This window comes from Nycticebus coucang, chromosome 12, assembly GCF_027406575.1.
Source record: "Nycticebus coucang isolate mNycCou1 chromosome 12, mNycCou1.pri, whole genome shotgun sequence".
Classification (NCBI taxonomy): domain Eukaryota; kingdom Metazoa; phylum Chordata; class Mammalia; order Primates; family Lorisidae; genus Nycticebus; species Nycticebus coucang.
In genome coordinates, this window is record NC_069791.1 from 28735592 (window position 1) to 28755901 (window position 20310).

At 44.5% G+C, this 20310-nt stretch overlaps 1 protein-coding gene across 7 annotated transcripts in view; it reads right to left on the bottom strand.

The window, feature by feature from the left end:
* BICD1 (BICD cargo adaptor 1) overlaps positions 1-11174 on the bottom strand; it is a 239463-nt gene extending 228289 nt beyond the window's left edge. For 3 of the 7 annotated variants that reach the window (XR_008373394.1, XM_053557043.1, XM_053557044.1), the window contains exon 1: positions 10881-11174. Coding sequence is in view for 6 of the 7 variants with exons in the window: in XM_053557043.1 (XP_053413018.1) it covers positions 10881-11093 (213 nt within the window). In the remaining variant the exon portion in view is untranslated. Of the gene's footprint in view, positions 1-8569; positions 9415-10386; positions 10794-10880 lie in introns of those variants that run through there. The other 4 variants (XM_053557042.1, XM_053557047.1, XM_053557045.1 and 1 more) reach the window with 3 other exon arrangements.
* Between the last annotated feature and the right edge of the window lie 9136 nt (positions 11175-20310).

Sequence of the window (20310 nt, forward strand, 5' to 3'; positions counted from 1 at the left end):
GGTTTACAGGGTCTTCATTCCAGAAATAGACAAGTTTTAAAAGATTGTGTGATTATTTATTAGCTCATAACTTGCCAGCTTTTCTTAATAAACACTTCTATTTCTATTAAGTCATTTACTCCTGCAATTGGAAATATATAGAAAACAGGAGGCTGGGTGTGCATGGCTCACTCCTGTAATTCCAGCACTCTGGGAGGCTGAGGTGAGTGGATTGCTTGAGCTCAAGAGTTCGACACCAGCCTGAGCTAGAGCAAGACTCCCGTCTCTAAAAACAGCCGGGCATTGTGGCAGGCGCCTGTAGTCCCAGCTACTCCAGAGGCTGAGGCAAGAGAATTGCTCCTTGTCATCATTCAGGTCTGGGACTGAAATGTCACCCCCTGCAGGACACACTGCCTGATCACACCTTCCCCAGCCAGTCTCCATCTCTTCACTCATGGCACTTCTCACAACTGAAATATTAAGCATATTCATCGTTTCTTCCTGGCCTGAAACATACGCTCCATTGTGGCAGCTCCCTCCTCTCTGTCTTGTTCAGTACTGTGCCTACAGCAAGTGGCACAGTGCCCAACACAGCAGCCACTCAATACAAATTTTTAAATGAATAAATGACACAAAAGAGGTAATGGGCAATCTGAAGCAGAAAGAAAAATTCAGAGTAACATATAACGTGAATATAGTTGTCCCTCAGTATTCATGGGGATTTGCTTCCAGACACCACTTGGATACCAAAATCTGTGGATGTTCACATCTCTTACACAAAATAACACAGCATTTTCATATAACCTACATACATCCTTCTGTATACCTTAAACCATCTCTAGATCACTTATAATATTTGATGCAATGTAAAAGTTATATAAATAGCTGTTATACTGTTGTTCAGAAAATAATGATCCCTAGCCGGGCGTTGTGGCGGGCGCCTGTAGTCCCAGCTGCTCGGGAGGCTGAGGCTAGAGAATCGCGTAAGCCCAGGAGTTAGAGGTTGCTGTGAGCCATGTGACGCCATGGCACTCTACCCAAGGGCAGTACAGTGAGACTGTCTCTACAAAAAAAAAAAAAGAAAAAAGAAAATAATGATCCCCTAAACCCTAAAGCCTGTACATGCTCAAAATAGACATAACAGATACAATTTTTGTTAACATTTTCTTTCTTTTTTTTGTTTTTTGAGACAGAGTCTCACTATGTTGCCCTAGGGAGAGTGGCCGTGGTGCCGGGCACTCACAAACTCAAACTCAAACTCTTGGGCTTAAGCGATTCTCTTGCCTCAGCCTCCCTATAGTAGCTAGGACTATATGCACCTGCCACAATGCCCAGCTATTTTTTTTTTTCTTGTTGTGGTTGTCACTGTTGTTTAGCAGGCCTGGGCCGAGTTCAAACCTACCAGCCCTGGTGTTTCTGGGTAGTGCCCTAACCACTGAACTACAGGTGCTGAGCCTTTTTTTTTTTTGAGACAGAGCCTCAAGCTATCGCTCTGGGTAGAGTGCCGTGGCATCACAGCTCACAGCAACCTCCAACTCCTGGGCTTAAGCAATTCTCTTGCCTCAGCCTCCCAAGTAGTTGGGACTACAGGCACCTGCCACAACACCCAGCTATTTTTTTTTGGTTGTAGTTGTCATTGTTTGGCAGGCCTGGGCCGGATTTGAACCTGACAGCTCTGGTGTATGTGGCTGGCACCTTAGCCGCTTGAGCTAGAGGGGCCACCCTTTTTTTTTTTTTTTTTAGACAGAGTCTCAATTTGTTACCCTCAGTAGAGTGCCATGGCATCCCAGCTCACAGCAACCTCAAACTCTTGGGCTCAAGTGATCCTCTGATCTAAGCCTCCCAAGTAGCTGGGACTACAGGTGCCCACCACAACGCCCAGCTAGTTTTTTTAGACACAGGGTCTCACTCTTGCTCAAGCTGGTCTCAAACTCATGAGCTCAGGCAATCCACTTGCCTTGGTCTCCGAGAGTGCTAGGATTACAGGTGTGAGCCACGGCACCTGGCCTTTTTTTAATATTTTCAATCCAAAGTTAGTTGAATCCATGGATGCAGACCCCACAGTTATGGACGGCTAACTATAGTTCACAGTGCAGGTTGTAAAATATCAAACTAAGTATAAACGACAAAATATAAAATGTGTGTGTAACCACATATGCGTGTGTGTCCATGTATATGCAAAAACAAAGATTCTGGAGGCTGTGGAAATCCCTCAAGGCAATTATATAGCTTCAAAACGTACAGTTTCACTGCAACTTTCTTTTTTTTCTTCTTTTTTTTTTTTTGGTAGAGACAGAGTCTCACTTTATGGCCCTTGGTAGAGTGCCGTGGCCTCACACAGCTCACAGCAACCTCCAACTCCTGGGCTTAAGCGATTCTTTTGCCTCAGCCTCCCGAGTAGCTGGGACTACAGGCGCCCGCCACAACGCCCGGCTCACTGCAACTTTCTAAAATTTACAGATAGACTCATCTTAAACTTTTATATTATCCATCAGCTTTCTTCTGAAAATCAAGAAAAACATAAATCAAAATTAAACGTGTGAAACATTTTGGGGTTTTTTGTTGGTTTGTTTTTTGAGACAGAGCCTTAAGCTGTCGCCCCGGGTAGAGTATGGTGGCATCACAGCTCACAGCAACCTCCAACTCCTGGGCTCAAGCGAGTCTCCTGCCTCTGCCTCCCAAGTAGCTGGGACTATAGGCACCCGCCACAACGCCCAGCTATTTTTTGGTTACAGCTGTCATTGTTGTTTGGCAGGCCCGAGCTGGATTCAAACCTGCCAGCTCAGGTGTATGTGGCTAGCGCCTTAGTGGCTTGAGCCACAGGTGCCGAGCCAACGTGTGAAACATTTTGAAAACATTCCAAATATTCAAAATCAAACATCAACACAGAAAAATTAAACCACGCTGGAAACACTACACTCAAATGGTAGGGAAGAAAGGATTAAAGAAACTCATAACCGAAAGGGACCTTAGAAGTCATTCCACATAAACCCTTGCTAAGCACAAACCCTTCACAGAGTATCAGCAAGTGGTTGACTAGCTTATCCTTAAACATTTTCGGTGACACAGAACTCACTACTTCTAAGGAGCCTGCCTCATTCCTTTACTGGACAAAAGTGTAGTCAGAAAGTTCTTTATTTTGATACAAAATTTGGCTCCCCATGACTCATGAGAACTTTGTTCTGCTTTCTAAAGCCAAGCACAAATACGTCAAAGAAAACAAACTCCATGAATCCGTTCTATAACATACTGAGATTAGAAACGTAAAGTAAATCCAGAAGGGAAATGAATCGGGGCCAATGTTCAAAGAATAAGAGCACTCTGAAATGTTGTGTTCTCTTTTTTAAAGTGGAGGGACATAGCATGAGTTTTTAAAACAGGTGGGTTATCCTGGTTAGAGCTGCCTAACCAGAGGTGAAAATGGATGGGAAGAAAAAGAGACAAAAATAGTTCATGGCAGATCCCTGAATCCTTGAAGGCTGTGTAAAACATCACTTCACTCAAGTGAGACTATTCTGTACTGTGGGAAAAAAATAGAATGAATCTGAAAAGCAACAGATAGGCAGATAAATAATGTAGCTCTAAAAAACTGCCATCTCTGGCGGCCCTGTGGCTCAGCGAGTAGGGCGCCGGCCCCATATACCGAGGGTGGCGGGTTCAAACCCAGCCCCGGCCAAACTGCAACCAAAAAAATAGCCGGGCGTTGTGGTGGGTGCCTGTAGTCCCAGTTGCTCGGGAGGCTGAGGCAGGAGAATCACGTAAGCCCAAGAGCTGGGGGTTGCTGTGAACCGTGTGACGCCATGGCACTCTACCGAGGGCAATAAAGTGAGACTCTGCCTCTACAAAAAAAAAAACGGCCATCTCAGAGGTGTAGAGCTGGTAAAAAGCATAGAGATTATCTATTCCAACAATCTTAATTTTTTTTTTTTTTTTTGTAGAGACAGAGTCTCACTTTACCGCCTTCGGTAGAGTGCCGTGATGTCACAGGACTCACAGCAACCTCCAGCTCTTGGGCTTCCGCGATTCTCCTGCCTCAGCCTCCCGAGCAGCTGGGACTACAGGCGCCCACCACAGCGCCCGGCTATTTTTTGGTTGCAGTTCAGTCGGGGCTGGGTTTGAACCCGCCACCCACAGTATATGGGGGCAGCGCCCTACTCACTGAGCCACAGGCGCCACCCAACAATCTTAATTTTTAATCGACAAAAGTAATGGAATCCCAGGAGGAAAGGTATCAGTTGCCACCTTTACGTCCCCTCCCCTGTAATGAGAACACTTGTGCTGCAATGCTCCTATCTGGTGCCCTCTTCTTCCCACCTCCAGGGTGATGACATGCTAAACCTGAAACAGGATGCTAACTATCTTCAAACTCAACTATCAGAGGGCAAAGAAGGGATAACATAATGAAGCCCGATTGCCTGACTCATCCTGGCTTTTCACCAAGACCCAGAATGGACAGGATGTGGTCAACCCTGCAGGACCGGCTCTTGCCAGCCATGGAAACCAGCCAGGTATTATGCTGATACGTGTATCTCCATCACTAGCCAACCAGACAAGGAATCAGAATCACTACTAATTCACTCACTGAACTGTCCATCTTCTCCCTTGGTATCATCACACAGGCCTGCTTTGGGCAACCAAACAAATTCCATCAGTTCCTTTTACGCACACTTAACATTTTTTTCTCTCTCACTTGTGAACCAAGCTAGACTCAGGGCAGAACCTAAGCCACCTAACCACACCTCCAGGATCACCCATACCTGCTAAAGTTCTCTGGTTTTCTTCCCTAATCAGCCTCATTTTCATCACACTTAAGACATCAGTGTCTGAAAAATGCAGCCCTGCCCTAGCACTCTTACATTCAAAAAGGCAGGTCACAGAGTGTTACTTATGGAAAGATGCTGTTTTTATAAAAACAAAAGAATGAGAATAGTAAGAAACCCTGCATCTGGATTCATATGCTTAAAAGTATTTAAAATAATTCCAAAAGAATACTCTCCAAAGTGCTAACAACACAGACAAAATTAGGAAGAGAAAGAGAAAATTATTAGTGTATGCTTTTATCTACCATGGAATGTTGCGATAAACTGTCATTATTACCTTACTGTAATTCTTAAAGAGCAATCAAACTCTTCTGACCAAAAATAGAAAATATAACCTCAAATTAAAAATTCTATTTTTTAAATGAGACTTAATTAAACTGAAAAGCTTCTGTACAGCTAAGGAAACAACAACCAAAGCAAACAGGCAACCTTCAAAATGGGAAAAGATTATTTGCATGTTATGAATCGGACAAAAGCTGATCTACTGAGGACTCTAGATCCTCTGTAGGATCAACAGAGAACTCAAATTAATTAACAAAAAAAAAGACCAAACAATCCTATACATCACTGGGCAAGAGATAAACAGAACCTTCTCTACAGAAGACAGATGAATGGCTAACAAACATGAAAAAATCCTCATGGTCCCTAATCATAAGAGAAATGCAAATCAAAACTAACCCTGAGATATCACCTAACCCCAGTGAGAATGGCCCACATCACAGTCTCAAAGCTGCAGATGCTGGTGTGGATCTGGAGAGAAGGGAACACTTTTACACTGCTGGTGGGACTGCAAACTAATACAAGGAAGTATGGAGAATCCTCAAAGAACTCAAAGTATACCTCCCATTTGACGCAACTGCATTACTAGGCATCTATCCAGAAGAAAGAAAATCCTTTTATCATAAGGATATTTGCACTAGACTGTTTATTGCAGCTCAATCTACAATCACCAAAACGTGGAAACAACCTAAATGCCCACCAACCTCACAGGATTAATAAGCTGTGGTATATTTACACCATGGAATACTACTCAGCCATTTAAAAAGATGGAGACTTTACTTTTTTTTTTTTTTTTTCAGAGACAGAGTCTCACTTTGTCGCCCTCAGTAGAGTGTTGTGGTGTCACAGCTCACAGCAACCTCCAGCTCTTGGGCTTAGGCAATTCTCTTGCCTCAGCCTCCCAAATAGCTGGGACTACAGGCACTCCCCACAATGCCTGGCTATTTTTTGCTGCAGTTTGGCCAGGGCTGGGCTCAAACCAACCACCCTCAATATATGGGGCCAGTGCCCTACTCACTGAGCCCTAGGTGACGCCCAACTTTACATCTTTTCTATTAACCTGGATGGAGGTATAACACATTCTTCTTAGTAAAGCATCTCAAGAATGGAGAAGAATCCTATGTGCTCAATTCTAATATGAAGGCAGTAGATGAGCTAATACAAGGCAGGTTAACAGAGTGAGGGAGTAGGGAGAAGGGAGGAGAAGTAGGGGTCACAGTGTATGACACAGCTCTTGGGGGCAGGGCACAATTACAAGGCAGACTTTAACAAATGCAATCAGCATAACCTCATTCTTTGTACCCTCAATGAATACCAAACAATAAAAAAAGAGAAATTCCATTTTTTAAACTTTTAATATTAATTACTCTTAAATTAAAAATTCTAATGCAATTTCAAAGATTAAGCAGTAGGCATTATTGCTCTCAGCCCCCTAACTCCAAGGACTCAGGGAGGGCTGGTTTCCCTTAGGCTCGCCCCCGCCCCCAACCCTGAAGACTCAGGGAGGGCTGGTTTCCAGTGGCTCGCCCCCCCTAACCCCGACGACTCAGGAAGGGCTGGTTTCCCTTAGGCTCAGCCCCCAACCCCAAGGACTCAGGGAGGCTGTGGCATCACAGCTCACAGCAACCTCTAACTCTTGGGCTTAAGCAAGTCTCTTGCCTCAGCCTCCCAAGTAGCTGGGACTACAGGTGCCTGCCACAAGGCCTGGCTACTTTTTGTTGTTGTTGTTGCAGTTGTCATTGTTTAGCAGGTCCAGGCCAGGTTCAAACCCGCCAGCTTCAGTGCATGTGGCTGGCACCGTAACCACTGTACTGCAGGCACTGAGCCTAAATATTTATTTCTTGAATGAAAAAGCATAAAGTTGGATCTAAAAACCCAAAAAGCCCTTCTTCAGCAACTAGTGATGGTCCTTGGTGTCAGGGTTGAGAAAATGAGTTGGAGGTAGCCTGCTTAGGAGGTAGCCTGCTGTCACCAAGCTGTAAAACTTTTTCAAAGCTGTTGCACAGATAAGTTTTCAGTAATGCTGAATCATTTCTTTCCAAAGGAGATCTTTTTAAACTTTTACCACGTTTGAATTTTAATCATTCTGTTAAGTTAAAAAAAAAAAAACCCCTCACATTTAAAATGTAGGGTATTTTTATATGTCATATCTTTAGTTGTCGAGTTATTTTGGAGCCATGACTCTTCTTCAAACACTATTTTGGCCCCGGGTGTCAAACACTTAGCACTGACGTGCGTACCTCCATGGAGTCCGCAGGGTGAAGGTAACCAGCCAAGGGAGCCTCTCAGGACACTGAAGGGGAAGCTTATTTGTGAAATCATAAAACCCCACGCAAGTATTCTAGTGAATGTGTTGCTTTGTCCGCCTACCCAAAGTGTAATATAATGAAAAGGAGACTCCTATGATGATGTCAGAGGTCATCCTTTTTTCAGACCCTTGGTAGTTTTCTTTCAAGTGTATTCTTTTGTGAACAGTATTACAGCAGTCCAGGCAACTAGACACGGGGCAGAGCTCTAAACAGTGATCAGGGCAGGTCAAAAAGCACTCAGGTGAAAAGAAATAACTAGAAAAAAAAATGAATTAATTCATCTTCTTGATTTCCGACACCTTCAGGCACTGCTGCTCACTTGCGTTACTGTCACAGCAGTCAGTACCTAACCTGGGCAGGAAGGTGCCAACGTTGTTAAGTGCTGATTCTAGAAAACAAAATGACCTGCACAGACTGAGCCATGTTCCTACGATGCAAATTACTAATGTTCAACTTGGACTTAATCCAACAGCTTTGTGTTGACATTCCCATTAACTGGTCCAATTATTTTTAAGTGAATCCTATTTGTTGACAGAGACCAGAAATAAGTCAAAGATTTCTTTGGCTTAATTAATGTAACAATATCACTTATTAAAGAGACCTGACAATAAATAAAACTTCCATTTGAAAAATCAAAGCACTCACAAAACATGTTCTTGTTTTTTTGTTTGTTTTTTTGAGACAGAGCCTCAAGTTATTGCCCTGGGTAGAGTGCTGTGCCATCACAGCTCACAGCAACCTCCACCTCCTGGGCTTAAGCGATTCTCCTGCCTCCGCCTCCCAAGTAGCTGGGACTACAGGCGCCCACCACAACACCTGGCTATTTTTTGGTTGCAGCCATTGTTTTTGTTTGGTGGGCCCGGGCTAGATTCGAACCCACCAGCTTAGGTGTATGTGGCTGGCACCTTAGCCACTTAAGCCACAGGCGCCGAGCCCTCAAAACATATTTTACAAAAATTTGGTGGCCCCTGTAGCTCAAAGGAGTAGGGCACCGGCCCCATATGCCAGAGGTGGCGGGTTCAAGCCCAGCCCCAGCCCAAAAAAAAAAAAAAGAGTCCCATATGATATTTCACTGGATGACCTCAGTTTGCATAATTATTTTGGATTTTCTTTTCAAACAGGAAAAGTTACTTGAAAGTGATTTAGCTTATAAAAGCAATACTGCCAAATATATACTATATTTAAAAAATAAAAATAACAGGTTTCACTTATCAAATAATCAAGTATAATGATTATTATATTACCCTAAAATACATTTTTATATACTATATAAGCCAGTTTAGTAGAAATCTTAAATTGAATTTTCTTTATCCTAAATACAACCCAAAATAAATACAGTGTATGAACAAATAGCATTTCATAAACATAATCCTGATTTCTCGAGTAATCAACAATAACCAAAAAATAATTCTGACAATTATTTTCCTTCATACGTTTGGTATAAACAAACCTGATACATTTTTATTAACCTCATGCTTTAAGTTTTTATAGAAAAAAATACCATTGGTATCTGCATTATTCTGCATTAAGAAACTGCTGTTACATTATTCCTATATAACATTTTTTCCATTTTCCTCATTATTGCTGGTAAAATTAATGTAGGTCTTTTTTTAAAATGTTACTCACTTACTACACTTCCTAATTTCCTTAGTCTCTCTCTGACACTAACCAATATTGACAGGTAAATCCTTCATAAAGGTGTATCTTACAGTACAAAGTGATTCTTTCACAAAATATTATTTCATGCCCACTTTGTGTAAGGCTTTGTGTTAAAGACTTTAGATGCAAAGTTAATTAAGACAGATTCCTTGTCTTCAAAGCTCACGGCAAAAAAACAAATGCATAAAGGTTTACAACACAAGGCAAGTGCAATGACACAGAAATACCCCTGGTAAGAGTTGTTTAAATCAAGCAGGAAGGTCAGTTAACAGTTATATTGAAATTAAGTCCATCTTCTTTATCAAGAGGGTGATGGCTGACCACTGTCTGGCCTGCACTTCCCCGTCTTGGCAAAGCAGTGTTGATAGCTGTAGACAAAATCAAAACATCTCTGAGAATTACAGTCATCATCCTCTTTCCTCATTTCCCAAGGTTTAAACATGTCAGCATGAGACTTCATCTAAGTTGGAAAATATAAACTAGTCCAGCTGTTGTTAAGACCAAATACGTACACTGGAAGTAAAACATAAACTAGAAATTTATATCCCAATACAAAAAAAAAATTAAACTCCTACTGAGAATTTTTAATCATATGCACTATATTTATTCTTTGGTACTTGGGCATCCAAATAAAGACATATGAGAAAATATAAATATTTTCCTATCATATACTAAGTTGGAAGGCAAGTTGATCAGATATGTATAAATATCTTTTAACCATAAGAACTAAAACAAGACTCCCCCCCCCAAAAAAAAACCCAAACTTACATTATAAGAAAAAGATTTTTGGTAATAATCCACGCCAAATGAAAATTGATTTTTAAAATACCAATATGCACCTAAAAATAAAGACTCGCCACATAGAAAAGTAGTGTATATATACATGTACATTCAAATTTACAATTGGCTTCTTGCTACCTTAGTGCCTCAAGAATCTGGTAAAACAAACTTGAGCTCCTTAAACAATACATATGTTCTTAAGAGCACTTGACAGGAAATCAAACCACATTTCATTGTTTTCTTCCAATACATTAGACAAGCTTTAAAAGAAGCCAAATACCAAAAGGATAAAGAGGACTGATGTTACAGATGGCCCATGAGTGATATTCTTGTTTTATAAAAATAGTCATTTTAACCAGAAGAGACTCATTTGAACATATGAGCCACACATTTGACATATACCATTCTTTCACACCATTTGTAGGTGAGTTCCATTTTTCCTGATCAGGGTGACCTCATAAGACTTGGGCATGGCCCAGCCTAGCTCAGAGGTGAGATCAAGACAGTGGGATCACCCAGCAAAGTTGTTTTTCTCCTGCAGCTCCATGACAAGAATGACTAGAGCCAAGGAGGTTTGAAGACTGTCCAGCCTTTGTCAAATGGGATCGGTGAGGAGTTCCCTCTCTCACCAAAGAGTGGTTACATTCAGCAGAAACCTGAGGGACCACCGATTCTACATCCACAATTGTGGGTCCTCGGGCACAAAACCTTGGTGAATTATGGGATTGTCACCTAAACCTGAGTCTGAAATAACAGCAGTTTCGAGAAGTTTGATTTATACATTCCAACCCAGTTGAAAGTCGCCTTTAAGTGCTGGTACTTGAAGATCCTTACGAATCTCCTTCCCCCCACCAGGCTAAACAGCCACTGCCTTCCAAATTCCAGCTTATACATTCATTTCTTGGGCAATTTTTCTCTTGGGGAAAAACAATGGACTCTTTCAATCTTCTCTAATCCACAAAGGGCCCTAAGATGAAAAACAGTCCTTAATCAAAACATGGAGTGGGGGGCTGGGGGAGCGAGGGCCGGGAGGGGAGCGGCGCAGACAACTCACCTCCTTCAGCTGTTCCAGCTCCTGCTTGAGGCTGTCGTACTCGGCCTCCAGCTCGTCATACTGCTGTTTGAGGGTCAGCTTCTCTTCCAGCACCACCAGCCCGTACTCGGCAGCCTGGATCTTCTCGTGGGTCGTCTCTGTGAGCTCCTTGGTCAGCCTCTCTATCTCGGTCTTGTAATGGTCCACCGTCTGCGATGCCTCTTCTGCGGCCATAGCCCCGGTGGATGGAGGCAGGAGGACCGGTGGGGAAGGGGAGGAGGATGCACAGCAGGCGGGGGAAAGGGAGAAGGAAACGGGGAGGAAAGGGTAAAAATGGGAAAGAAAGTGTGGCTGGACGAAGGGCAGCGCGATGCCCTGACAGCTCTCCTGGCGGCGGCAGCTACCCTGCCCGAGAAACGAGGGAGAAATGCAACATGGAGAACGCCGGGGAGCGGCTCAGGCTCGAGGCGCCAGCGGCTGCCGCTTGTGTCCTCCGGGCCGGCCCCTGCGCGCGGTCAGCAGCCGAGTGGCACGGCCTGGACTGCGGCGGCCGGGGGCGGCGAGGGGCTCCGGGCTCTGCTCCTTCAGAGGCGCCCGGCCGCCATGTCTCCGGGGCCGCGGCACTGCAGTCTCCCCGGGCCGGCGCGCTCCGTCCGCCCGTCCGCTCCACCTGCTCCCTCTGGCCCTGCTGAAGCCGGTGCAGAATGATGCAGCGTCGGGGCCCGCTCCCTCCCTTCCCGCCTGGCCGCTGCCCGGCGCAGGGGGCGGGGAGCGGATGGAGTCAGAGCGGGGGAGGCGGCGAGGACCAGACGGAAACGTCCCCAGGCGCCTCCTGCCGGGCGTGCTGGGCCGCCCCAGCCGGCTGCTGCTCCGCGAGGCGCGCGCGGCGGGGAGGGGCCGGGGGTAGGGGGTGAGGCTGGCGGGGAGAGGCCAGAGTGGGAGGGGGAGGGGGAGGAGCTGGGAGGCCGCGCGGGGAGGGGCTGGGGGGCGCGAGGGGAGGGGGAGGAGCCGGGCGGGGAGGGGGCAGGAGTCGCGCGGTGAGAGGCCGGGGGGCCGCGCGGCGAGGAGGCCGGAGCCCCGCCCGGTTCGCCCGGGGCGGGGGCTCCTCCCAGGACTTTGTATGGGGGACGTTGGTGCCCCCGAGAGTGGCGTGCGCTCCAGCTCTCTCTCTGCGAGCAGAGCCGAAGCTCAGGAAACTGCCTGGGACTGGCGCCTTCTCCAGAGAAGAGCAAACAAAACTACCCCGGTTCGGGACCCGAGCGTCCTCCTCGCCCCGGGGCACGCAGCAGCATTCCGGACCACCTGCAACCTGAAAGGACGCTGGGGTTCCTAAGCCTTCCAGATGCGCCCCAAGGCCCCCTCCTCAGCCTTCCCTCTTGCTCCCCGCCTCTCTCCGAACACCCTCACCAGATAACGTTACTGTCCCCTAAGAATGTTGCTCGCCCTCGCCCAGGTATCACAAGATCACTGTCAACCCAGAAAATTATCTTTGTAATGCATGCATCCAGTAAACCAGTTCTGTATTTCATGTCCATCAAAGCACCTTCCTCTGCGGAAAAACTGCATGAAATTCCCTTTATAAGGTATCAATAATACTCTACAACAGACATGTTTAAATAATAACAACTAAGAGTTCTTGAGACCAAGTACCAAGCATGCTTTTGTGTAAGTTACATGCATTCTCATCAATCCTAACAACGAACCTTCCAGGGAGGAAATATCCCTGATTTACAGGTGGTGAAAGGAAGGCACAGGGAGGTTGGAAGACTTGCCCAAAGTCAGACAACTCTTAAGGGATGGAGTCAAAATTTGAATCATAATTGCAGAGCCCAAAACTGAATCATTATGTTGGCTCCATCCTCACTCATTACTAATGCAAACCCAGCAACTAAATATTCTATGCTCCTAAGATAATCGCATTAGTCAACATGAAGAATGATGACCGAGAGTCACAAAAGGAGATGAAACCAAAATCAGAGTGAAGAAAAGAAAGAACAGCAAGGTTGTGGGACCCCGGAGATCACTGGTTCTCCCCAGTTCCTTCCTCGCTCCTCCTGGGGGGCGCTTACTCTGGAGCGGTTGTCAGTGGCCGAGTATTCTACACATAAGGGTTTTCTGAGTTAGAAAGCAGGACCCAACTCTCCCATCATTGTGAACATGGTAAAGAAAAAAAGGAGGATCTCTGATGGTTTGGAAGGAAGATTCGCAAAAGACCGGGCTTTATAAAGCTTCCATAAATGGGCTCTCTGGATGTGTTTTTTTATTGCTTCAGAAAATGGACAAAAAGATTCCATCCAAAGGCTGATGATCACAACAGAAGATCATCTTGTGATTATCTGACCTGAAAACGACCCAGAATATTATTTTGTGATTGGCTGATCTTAAAGTAAATAAATAAAAGGAGGAACCACTCAAAACATGCAGCGCAGCCACCATGAATTTCAGTCTCAGAAGCAGGGATGATAATAACTACATCATTCCATCTGTGTTTCCTTAAGCTCAAACTCCAAGTGGAAAGCCCCTCCTGGGTACTCCTGTGGACCTGCCCTCTGTCACCCTGATATCATAATCTGCTGAAGAGAAAAGAAAAGAAACCTATAATTGCAGGTAGCTAAACTGCCTTCTTCTCAATATGTCCCTGGAGGTTCCTCACTCCACAGACTGTAAGCATAGTCCTTCCATGGAATCGTAGTACTTGGATTGGGCTGCCTGGGTCTTCCTCTCCTTGGCTAGAACTAAAAGCAGAGTTTGCCCTGTCATTTTCCTTTTTTCTAAGTTTCCATTGTGGCCCAGTCCCATACTCTATCCTGCCCCATCTTTCTGATGGGTACATTTTTATTAACCCTGTACTCAACATCAGCAATCTCCGAACTTTTTGCAATCAGGGACTGGTTTTATGGAAAACAATTCTTCCACAGATAGGGGTGTAGGGATAGAGCAGGGGGTGGAACTCAGGCAGTGATGTGAGCCCTGGGAGCATCTATAAATACAGGTAAAACCCAGTTCCTAACAGGTCCCTAACAGACACCCTTTGGCACCAGAGACCAGTTCTGTAGAATACAGAAGCCTTTGGTTATCCATGAGTTGGGAAATTAAATGTTTTTTTTTTTTTTTGTAGAGACAGAGTCTCACTGCACCGCCCTCAGGTAGAGTGCGGTGGCCTCACACGGCTCACAGCAACCTCTAACTCTTGGGCTTACGCGATTCTCTTGCCTCAGCCTCCCGAGCAGCTGGGACTACAGGCGCCTACCACAACGCCCGGCTATTTTTTTTTTGTTGCAGTTTGGCTGGGGCTGGGTTTGAACCCGCCACCCTCGGCATATGGGGCTGGCGCCCTACTTACTGAGCCACACGCGCCGCCCTCATGGAAATTAAATGATTTTATTTGTATTTTAAGAATATCACAGCTGGGTGCTGTGGCTCATGCTTGTAATCCCAGCAGTCTGGTAGGCTGAGGCAGGTGGATTACTTGAGCTCAGGAGTTTGAGACCAGCCTGAACAAGAGCAAGATCCCACCTCTACCAAAAATAAAAAACCTAGGGAGGAGGGAGAGGGAAGGGGAAGGAGGATTGCTGAGCTCTCCCCTAATGGGCACACTGTAAGAGTATGTGGCACACTTCTTAGGTAAGGACACAACTACAACAATCTATTAGGGATTACCTAATAGATGCAAACATTGTAATCTAATTGTTTGTACCCTCATATTAATCTGAAAGTTTTAAAAAGTAAAAAATAATTATAAAATTTTTTTAAAAACTAAAAAATTGAAAAACTAGCCGGGCATTGTGGTAGGCACCTGTAGTAACAACTACTTGAGAGGCTGAGGCAGGAGGATTGCTGAAAGCCTAAGAATTTGAGGATGCTGTGAGATATGATGCCATGGCACTCTACCCAGGGTGACAGAGTGAGACACTGTCTCAAAAAAAAAAGTTACATTGGGTAGGAGTGGAATGGGGAGTGGGATAGAACTCTCAAACCCTGCTTGATGTTTGAATGTAGGCTAGAACAGAAAAAAGGAATCATGAATAAATTCTAATTTCTCATGTGGGAAGATGGCTTGTCATTTAGTTAGATGGGACAAGCCAGGCACAGTGCCTCACACTTGTAATCCTAGCACTCTGGGAGTCCAAGGTAGGTGGATTGCCTGAGCTCACAGGTTCGGGACCAGCCTGAGCTAGAGTGAGACCGCATCTCTACAAATAGCCATGTGTTGTGGCGGGCTCTTGTAGTCCCAGCTACTTGGGAGGCTGAGGCAAGAGAATTGCTTGAGCCCAAGAGTTTGAGGTTGCTGTGAGCTATGACACCACTGGACTCTACCGAGGGCAACATAGTGAGACTCTGTCTCAAAAAAAAAAAAAAAAGATGCAATTTCAGGAAATCAAGACCTAGGTTAAGACACTTTTGAAACATTTGAATAGAAATGTTAAATAGACAAGTCAATGTATGACCAAAATTAAGAAGAAACTTCTTGGGAGGCATAATGATTTTCCTCTGGAAATCATTAGTTATAGATGGTATTTAAGTCCATGGAACTGAAGGGAATTATCTATAGGAAAGAGTAAATGGAGAAGAGAAGGGACCTGGCGCTGTGGTGCCCCCATTAAAGACTGACTTGAAGAGGAAAAGCCAGGCCAGGTAAAACCAGGCCTGTAATCTTAGCATTCTGGGAGGCCAAGATGGGAGGATTGCTTGAGGCCAAAGTTTGAGTCAGAGGGATCCTATCTCTACTAAAATAAAAATTAAAAAAATTAGCCAGGCGTGGTATATGCCTATAGTCCCAGCTACTTGGGAGGCTGAAGCAGGAGGATCAAGGTTGCATTGAGTTATGATGCCATCGCTGCAATCTATCCAGAGCAATAGGTCTGTCTCAGAAAAACCAAAAGCCAGGAAAGAAATGTTGAAAAGTCAGGGTAGCCAAGTGGTGCCTGTGGCTCAAGGAGTAGGGCACCGGCCCCATATACTGGACGTGATGGGTTCAAATCTGGCCCCGGCCAAAGAAAAAAAGAAAGAAAGAAAAGTCAGGGTGGTGGAAGGAAAATCAGGAGAAAAAAGGACAAAACAGAAGAACAGAAGAGCTTAAGATGAGTGAGGGGCTAAGTCAATACTACCAAGAGGTCAAGGCCAGATAAGATGAGGACACAAAACGTCACTGGATTTAGCAACATGGAAGTGGGTGGCTTGTCAAGAGTAGTTTGTGTGGAACAGAGAAGGCAGAAAGTGGACTGAAGCATAAATAGAAGTTTAAGGTGTGGAGATAGTTGAGCAGACAACTCCATGGCCTCAGAAATGATGGAAGGGAGAACATGCAATGAGAAGGTGGATCTGTGGTGTGCTGGGGTGCTCTGCTATGAATGACTAGTAGGAAATCTGCTTTTGCAGAGCAAGCACCTCCCACACTAACACCTCCAGGTCCAGCCTTCAGTGACTTCTGGGCCCAGAATTTGATCACCACGCTGCCGAGATCCCAGCACTCACAGCAGCTGCCCCTGCCCAGATTGTGGGGCCCTTCTGGACCTACTTCTGAGGTTGCTGCCTCCCTCTGCTCAGATGGCTTCCTGAGCCCCTTGTGTCCCTGTTCCTTTGTGTTTGACCAGGGAGCACTCCCAGCTCTTACTCTTCTCTTGTGAGTTGCTCATTAATAAAAGCAAGAACGGCTGGGCACCTGTGGCTCTAGCGGCTAAGGCGCCAGCCACATACACCTGAGCTGATGGGTTCACATCCAGCCCGTGCCCGCCAAACAACAGTGACAACTGCAACCAAAAAAATAGCCAAGCATTGTGGCAGGCGCCTGTAGTCCCAGCTACTTGGGAGGCAGAGGCAGGAGAATCGCTTGAGCCCAGGAGTTTGGAGGTTGCTGTGAACTGTGATGCCACAGCACTCTACCCAGGGCGACAGCTTGAGGCTCTGTCTGAAAAAAAAAAGCAAGAGCATTTTGTACCAGGGGAAAAAAAACCAGCCAAATAGCTTTTCTTCCGCCCTTTACATGTCCAAACTCAGTGGCCAACAGATTCGTTATGACTGCTCAGATTGTTTTATAGTCACAGATGCATCCCTGTCATCTTCCCACTAGAAGGGACTGTAATCTCCAAGTGCTCAGTTTAAGTTGAGATTGCATTTTCCCATTGGTTTTTTATTTTCCCTGGGCGGCACCTGTGGCTCAACGGAGTAGGGCGCCGGCCCCATATGCCTGTGATGGCGGGTTCAAACCCAGCCTTGGCCAAAAACTGCAAAAAAAAAAAAAAAAACAAAGTTTTTAAAAATAAATAAATTAATAAGTAAAATCATGCTCCCTTTAAAAGCCTAAATAATCCCATTTTTGTCATCAGTATTTACTTATTCAGGGGGCAATCTCATATCCTCAATCTCAATCTCATTTCTTCAATATTAAATCCATCTTCTATCTTTTTTGGCTGGAAACAACGGAAACAATTTGTAGCACATCATAGCATACAGGCCGATATTATTCTTTCTTTAAAAGAAGACTAAAAAAGTTCTGAACACCAGCTATTATCTCTTTAGAATTTGTCTTCTGACCAGACTTGATTTTCTTGATCTCAGGCAATGTTCTGAATCACCTGCTTCAGAATACCAATTCCTCTTCCTTCTATTAATCTTTTTTTTTTTTTTTTTGTAGAGACAGAGTCTCACTTTATGGCCCTCGGTAGAGTGCCATGGCATCACACAGCTCACAGCAACCTCCAACTCCTGGGCTTAAGCGATTCTCTTGCCTCAGCCTCCCAAGTAGCTAGGACCACAGGCGCCCGCCACAATGCCCAGCTATTTTTTGGTTGCAGTTCAGCCGGGGCCGGGTTTGAACCCACCACCCTCGGTATATGGGGCCGGCACCCTACCAACTGAGCCACAGGCGCCACCCTCCTTCTATTAATCTTATTTTGAAGACCACTTTGGTAGTCAAAACTATATGCTAGCAAAGTGACAAATGCATCCAAGGTCTTACAAGGTGCTATGAATCAAAGAATATAAAGACTGCTTTGAATAAATATTCGTCACCAGCTGAGTCAGAACCCCAGCAGAAATTTAAAAACTATGAATTTATAGAGGTCCTAAAAGCCACAGCATTGCTTACCTTTCTTGAGAGGATCAAATGTAAGAGTAGAAATGGTGAACAGTTATATTGATCCAGAACTGGGGTTTTGTCAGTGAGCTTGCAAGAGAACAAGGAGACAAGGAAATTAAAGGAAGCCATTGCTATGGTTTGAATATTTATCTCTCCAAGACTCACGTTGACATATAATCCCCAATGTGGCAGTATTGAGAGGGGGGGACTTTAAGATGTGGCTGAGTCATGAGAGCTTTGCCTAAATTTTTTTTTTTTTTTATTAAATCACAGTGTGTACATTGATATGATCATGGGGCATCATACACTAGCTTCATAGACCGTTTGACACATTTTCATCACACTGGTTAACATAGCCTTCCTGGCATTTTCTTAGTTATTGTGCTAAGACATTTACATTCCACATTTACTAAGTTTCACATATATCCTTGTAAGATGCACCGCAGGTGTAATCCCACCAATCTCCCTCCCTCTACCCCCCTCCCTTTAGCTTTGCCTAAATTAATGCATTCATGAATTCATGGATTAGAAGACTAATGGGGCATTATGGAAATGACATTAGTGGCTTTATAAAAAGAGGAAGAGACCTGAGCTAGCCCACTGAGCCACCTCACCATGTGATGCCCTGCTCAGCCTCAGGCCTCTGCAGTCTCCACTAGCAAGAAGGCTCGTACCAGATGCAGCCCCTTGACCTCACACTTCTCAGTCTCCATAACTATAAGAAATAAGTTATTTTTCTTTATTCATTACCCAGTTTCAGGTAAGAAACTTTTATAAGCAACAGAAAACAGAAAGTAGCTGATCAGTTAAATCATAGTGTATGGCACCTTGCTAGGTGTCTCTCAACTAAAGTGTTCTCTTCTCCTTCCATAGTAATAAAACCCCCAATTGCTTGCTTTGGACATATTCATGTAATAAACATGGACACTTATGTAAGTTAGTAAATTAAGTAAGTTGCCCTATGTCCAGGATCTGGCTAACTGGGTTTAAACAGATGTAGTGTGTACAATTCCCAGTAAGCGAGAGGAGGTATGTCCCTCTCCCCTTCTTCTTTCTTGCTCTCTGGAATGCAGACAGACTAGCCAGAGCTCCAAGAGCCAAATTGGCCCATGAAATAATTCTGATAATGAATGATGTGTAGACTGAATAACAAGACAGAAGGATTCTGCCTGGGTCCTTGAACTGTGATAGGAGGACTGATGGGATAACCAGCATTAAGGTTCCAAATTGGACACCCATGTAGAGTGATTTATTTTTTCAATTAGATGAAATAAAGAGCTTGAGAAAATCAGTTCAGTCCTTCTTCCGCATCCTGACTGCAGGTGGAATCTAAGGCTGAGAGAACATCAGAGATCATCTATTCTGGTCACTTTTTAAATGACTTTATTGAGATGTAGTTCACATACCATAGAATTCACCTGTTTAAAACATATAACTGAATGTTTTTTAATTGTGCAACGATCACAAGTCAATTTTTCTTTTTTTCTTTTTTTTGAGACAGAGTCTTACTCTATTGCCCTGGGTAGAGTGCTGTGGTGTCATAGCTCACAGCAACCTCAAACTCCTGGGCTCAAGCGATTCTCTTGCCTCAGCCTCCTGGGTAGATGGGACCACAGGCACTTGCCACAATGCCTGGATAACTTTTTCTATTTTTAGTAGAGATGGGGTCTCAAACGCCTGAGCTGAAACAATCCACCCATCTTGGCCCCCCAGAGGGCTGAGATTACAGATTTGAACCACTGCACCTGGCCACTAGTCAATTTTAGAACTTTTTATAACCTGTACTCTTTAGCTATCATCCCTCATCCCACCTGCCACCCGACTCCTTCAATCCTAAGGAAATGCTAAACTAGTTTCTGTTTGTATAGATTTTCCTAATTTTAATATTTTCTATGAATGTGTTTAAAATTATATAATATGTTTTCTTTTGTGCCTGGCTTTTTTCTTAGCTAATGTTTTCAAGATTTATTCATGTTGTAACTATATCAGTACTATTTTTCTTTTCTTTTTTTTCCAAACCAAGGTGACAGAAGAAGTACATTTTTTCTTTTTTTTTTTTAAACAGAATCTCACTATGTCACCCTGCGTAGAGTGCTGTGGCATCATAGCTCACAGCAACCTCCAACTCTTGGGCGTAGGCAATTCTCTTGCCTCAGCCTCCTGAGTAGCTGGGACTACAGGCGCCCACCACAACGCCTGGCTATTTTTTTTGTTGTTATTGTTGCAGTTTGGCAGAGTTCAAACCCACCACCCTCAGTATGTGGGGCCAGTGCCCTATTCACTGAGCCATAGGCACCGCCCAGAAGTACTATTTTTCTTTTTATGGCTGAATGATACTCCACTGTATGGATATACCACCCCTTTTTTTTTTTT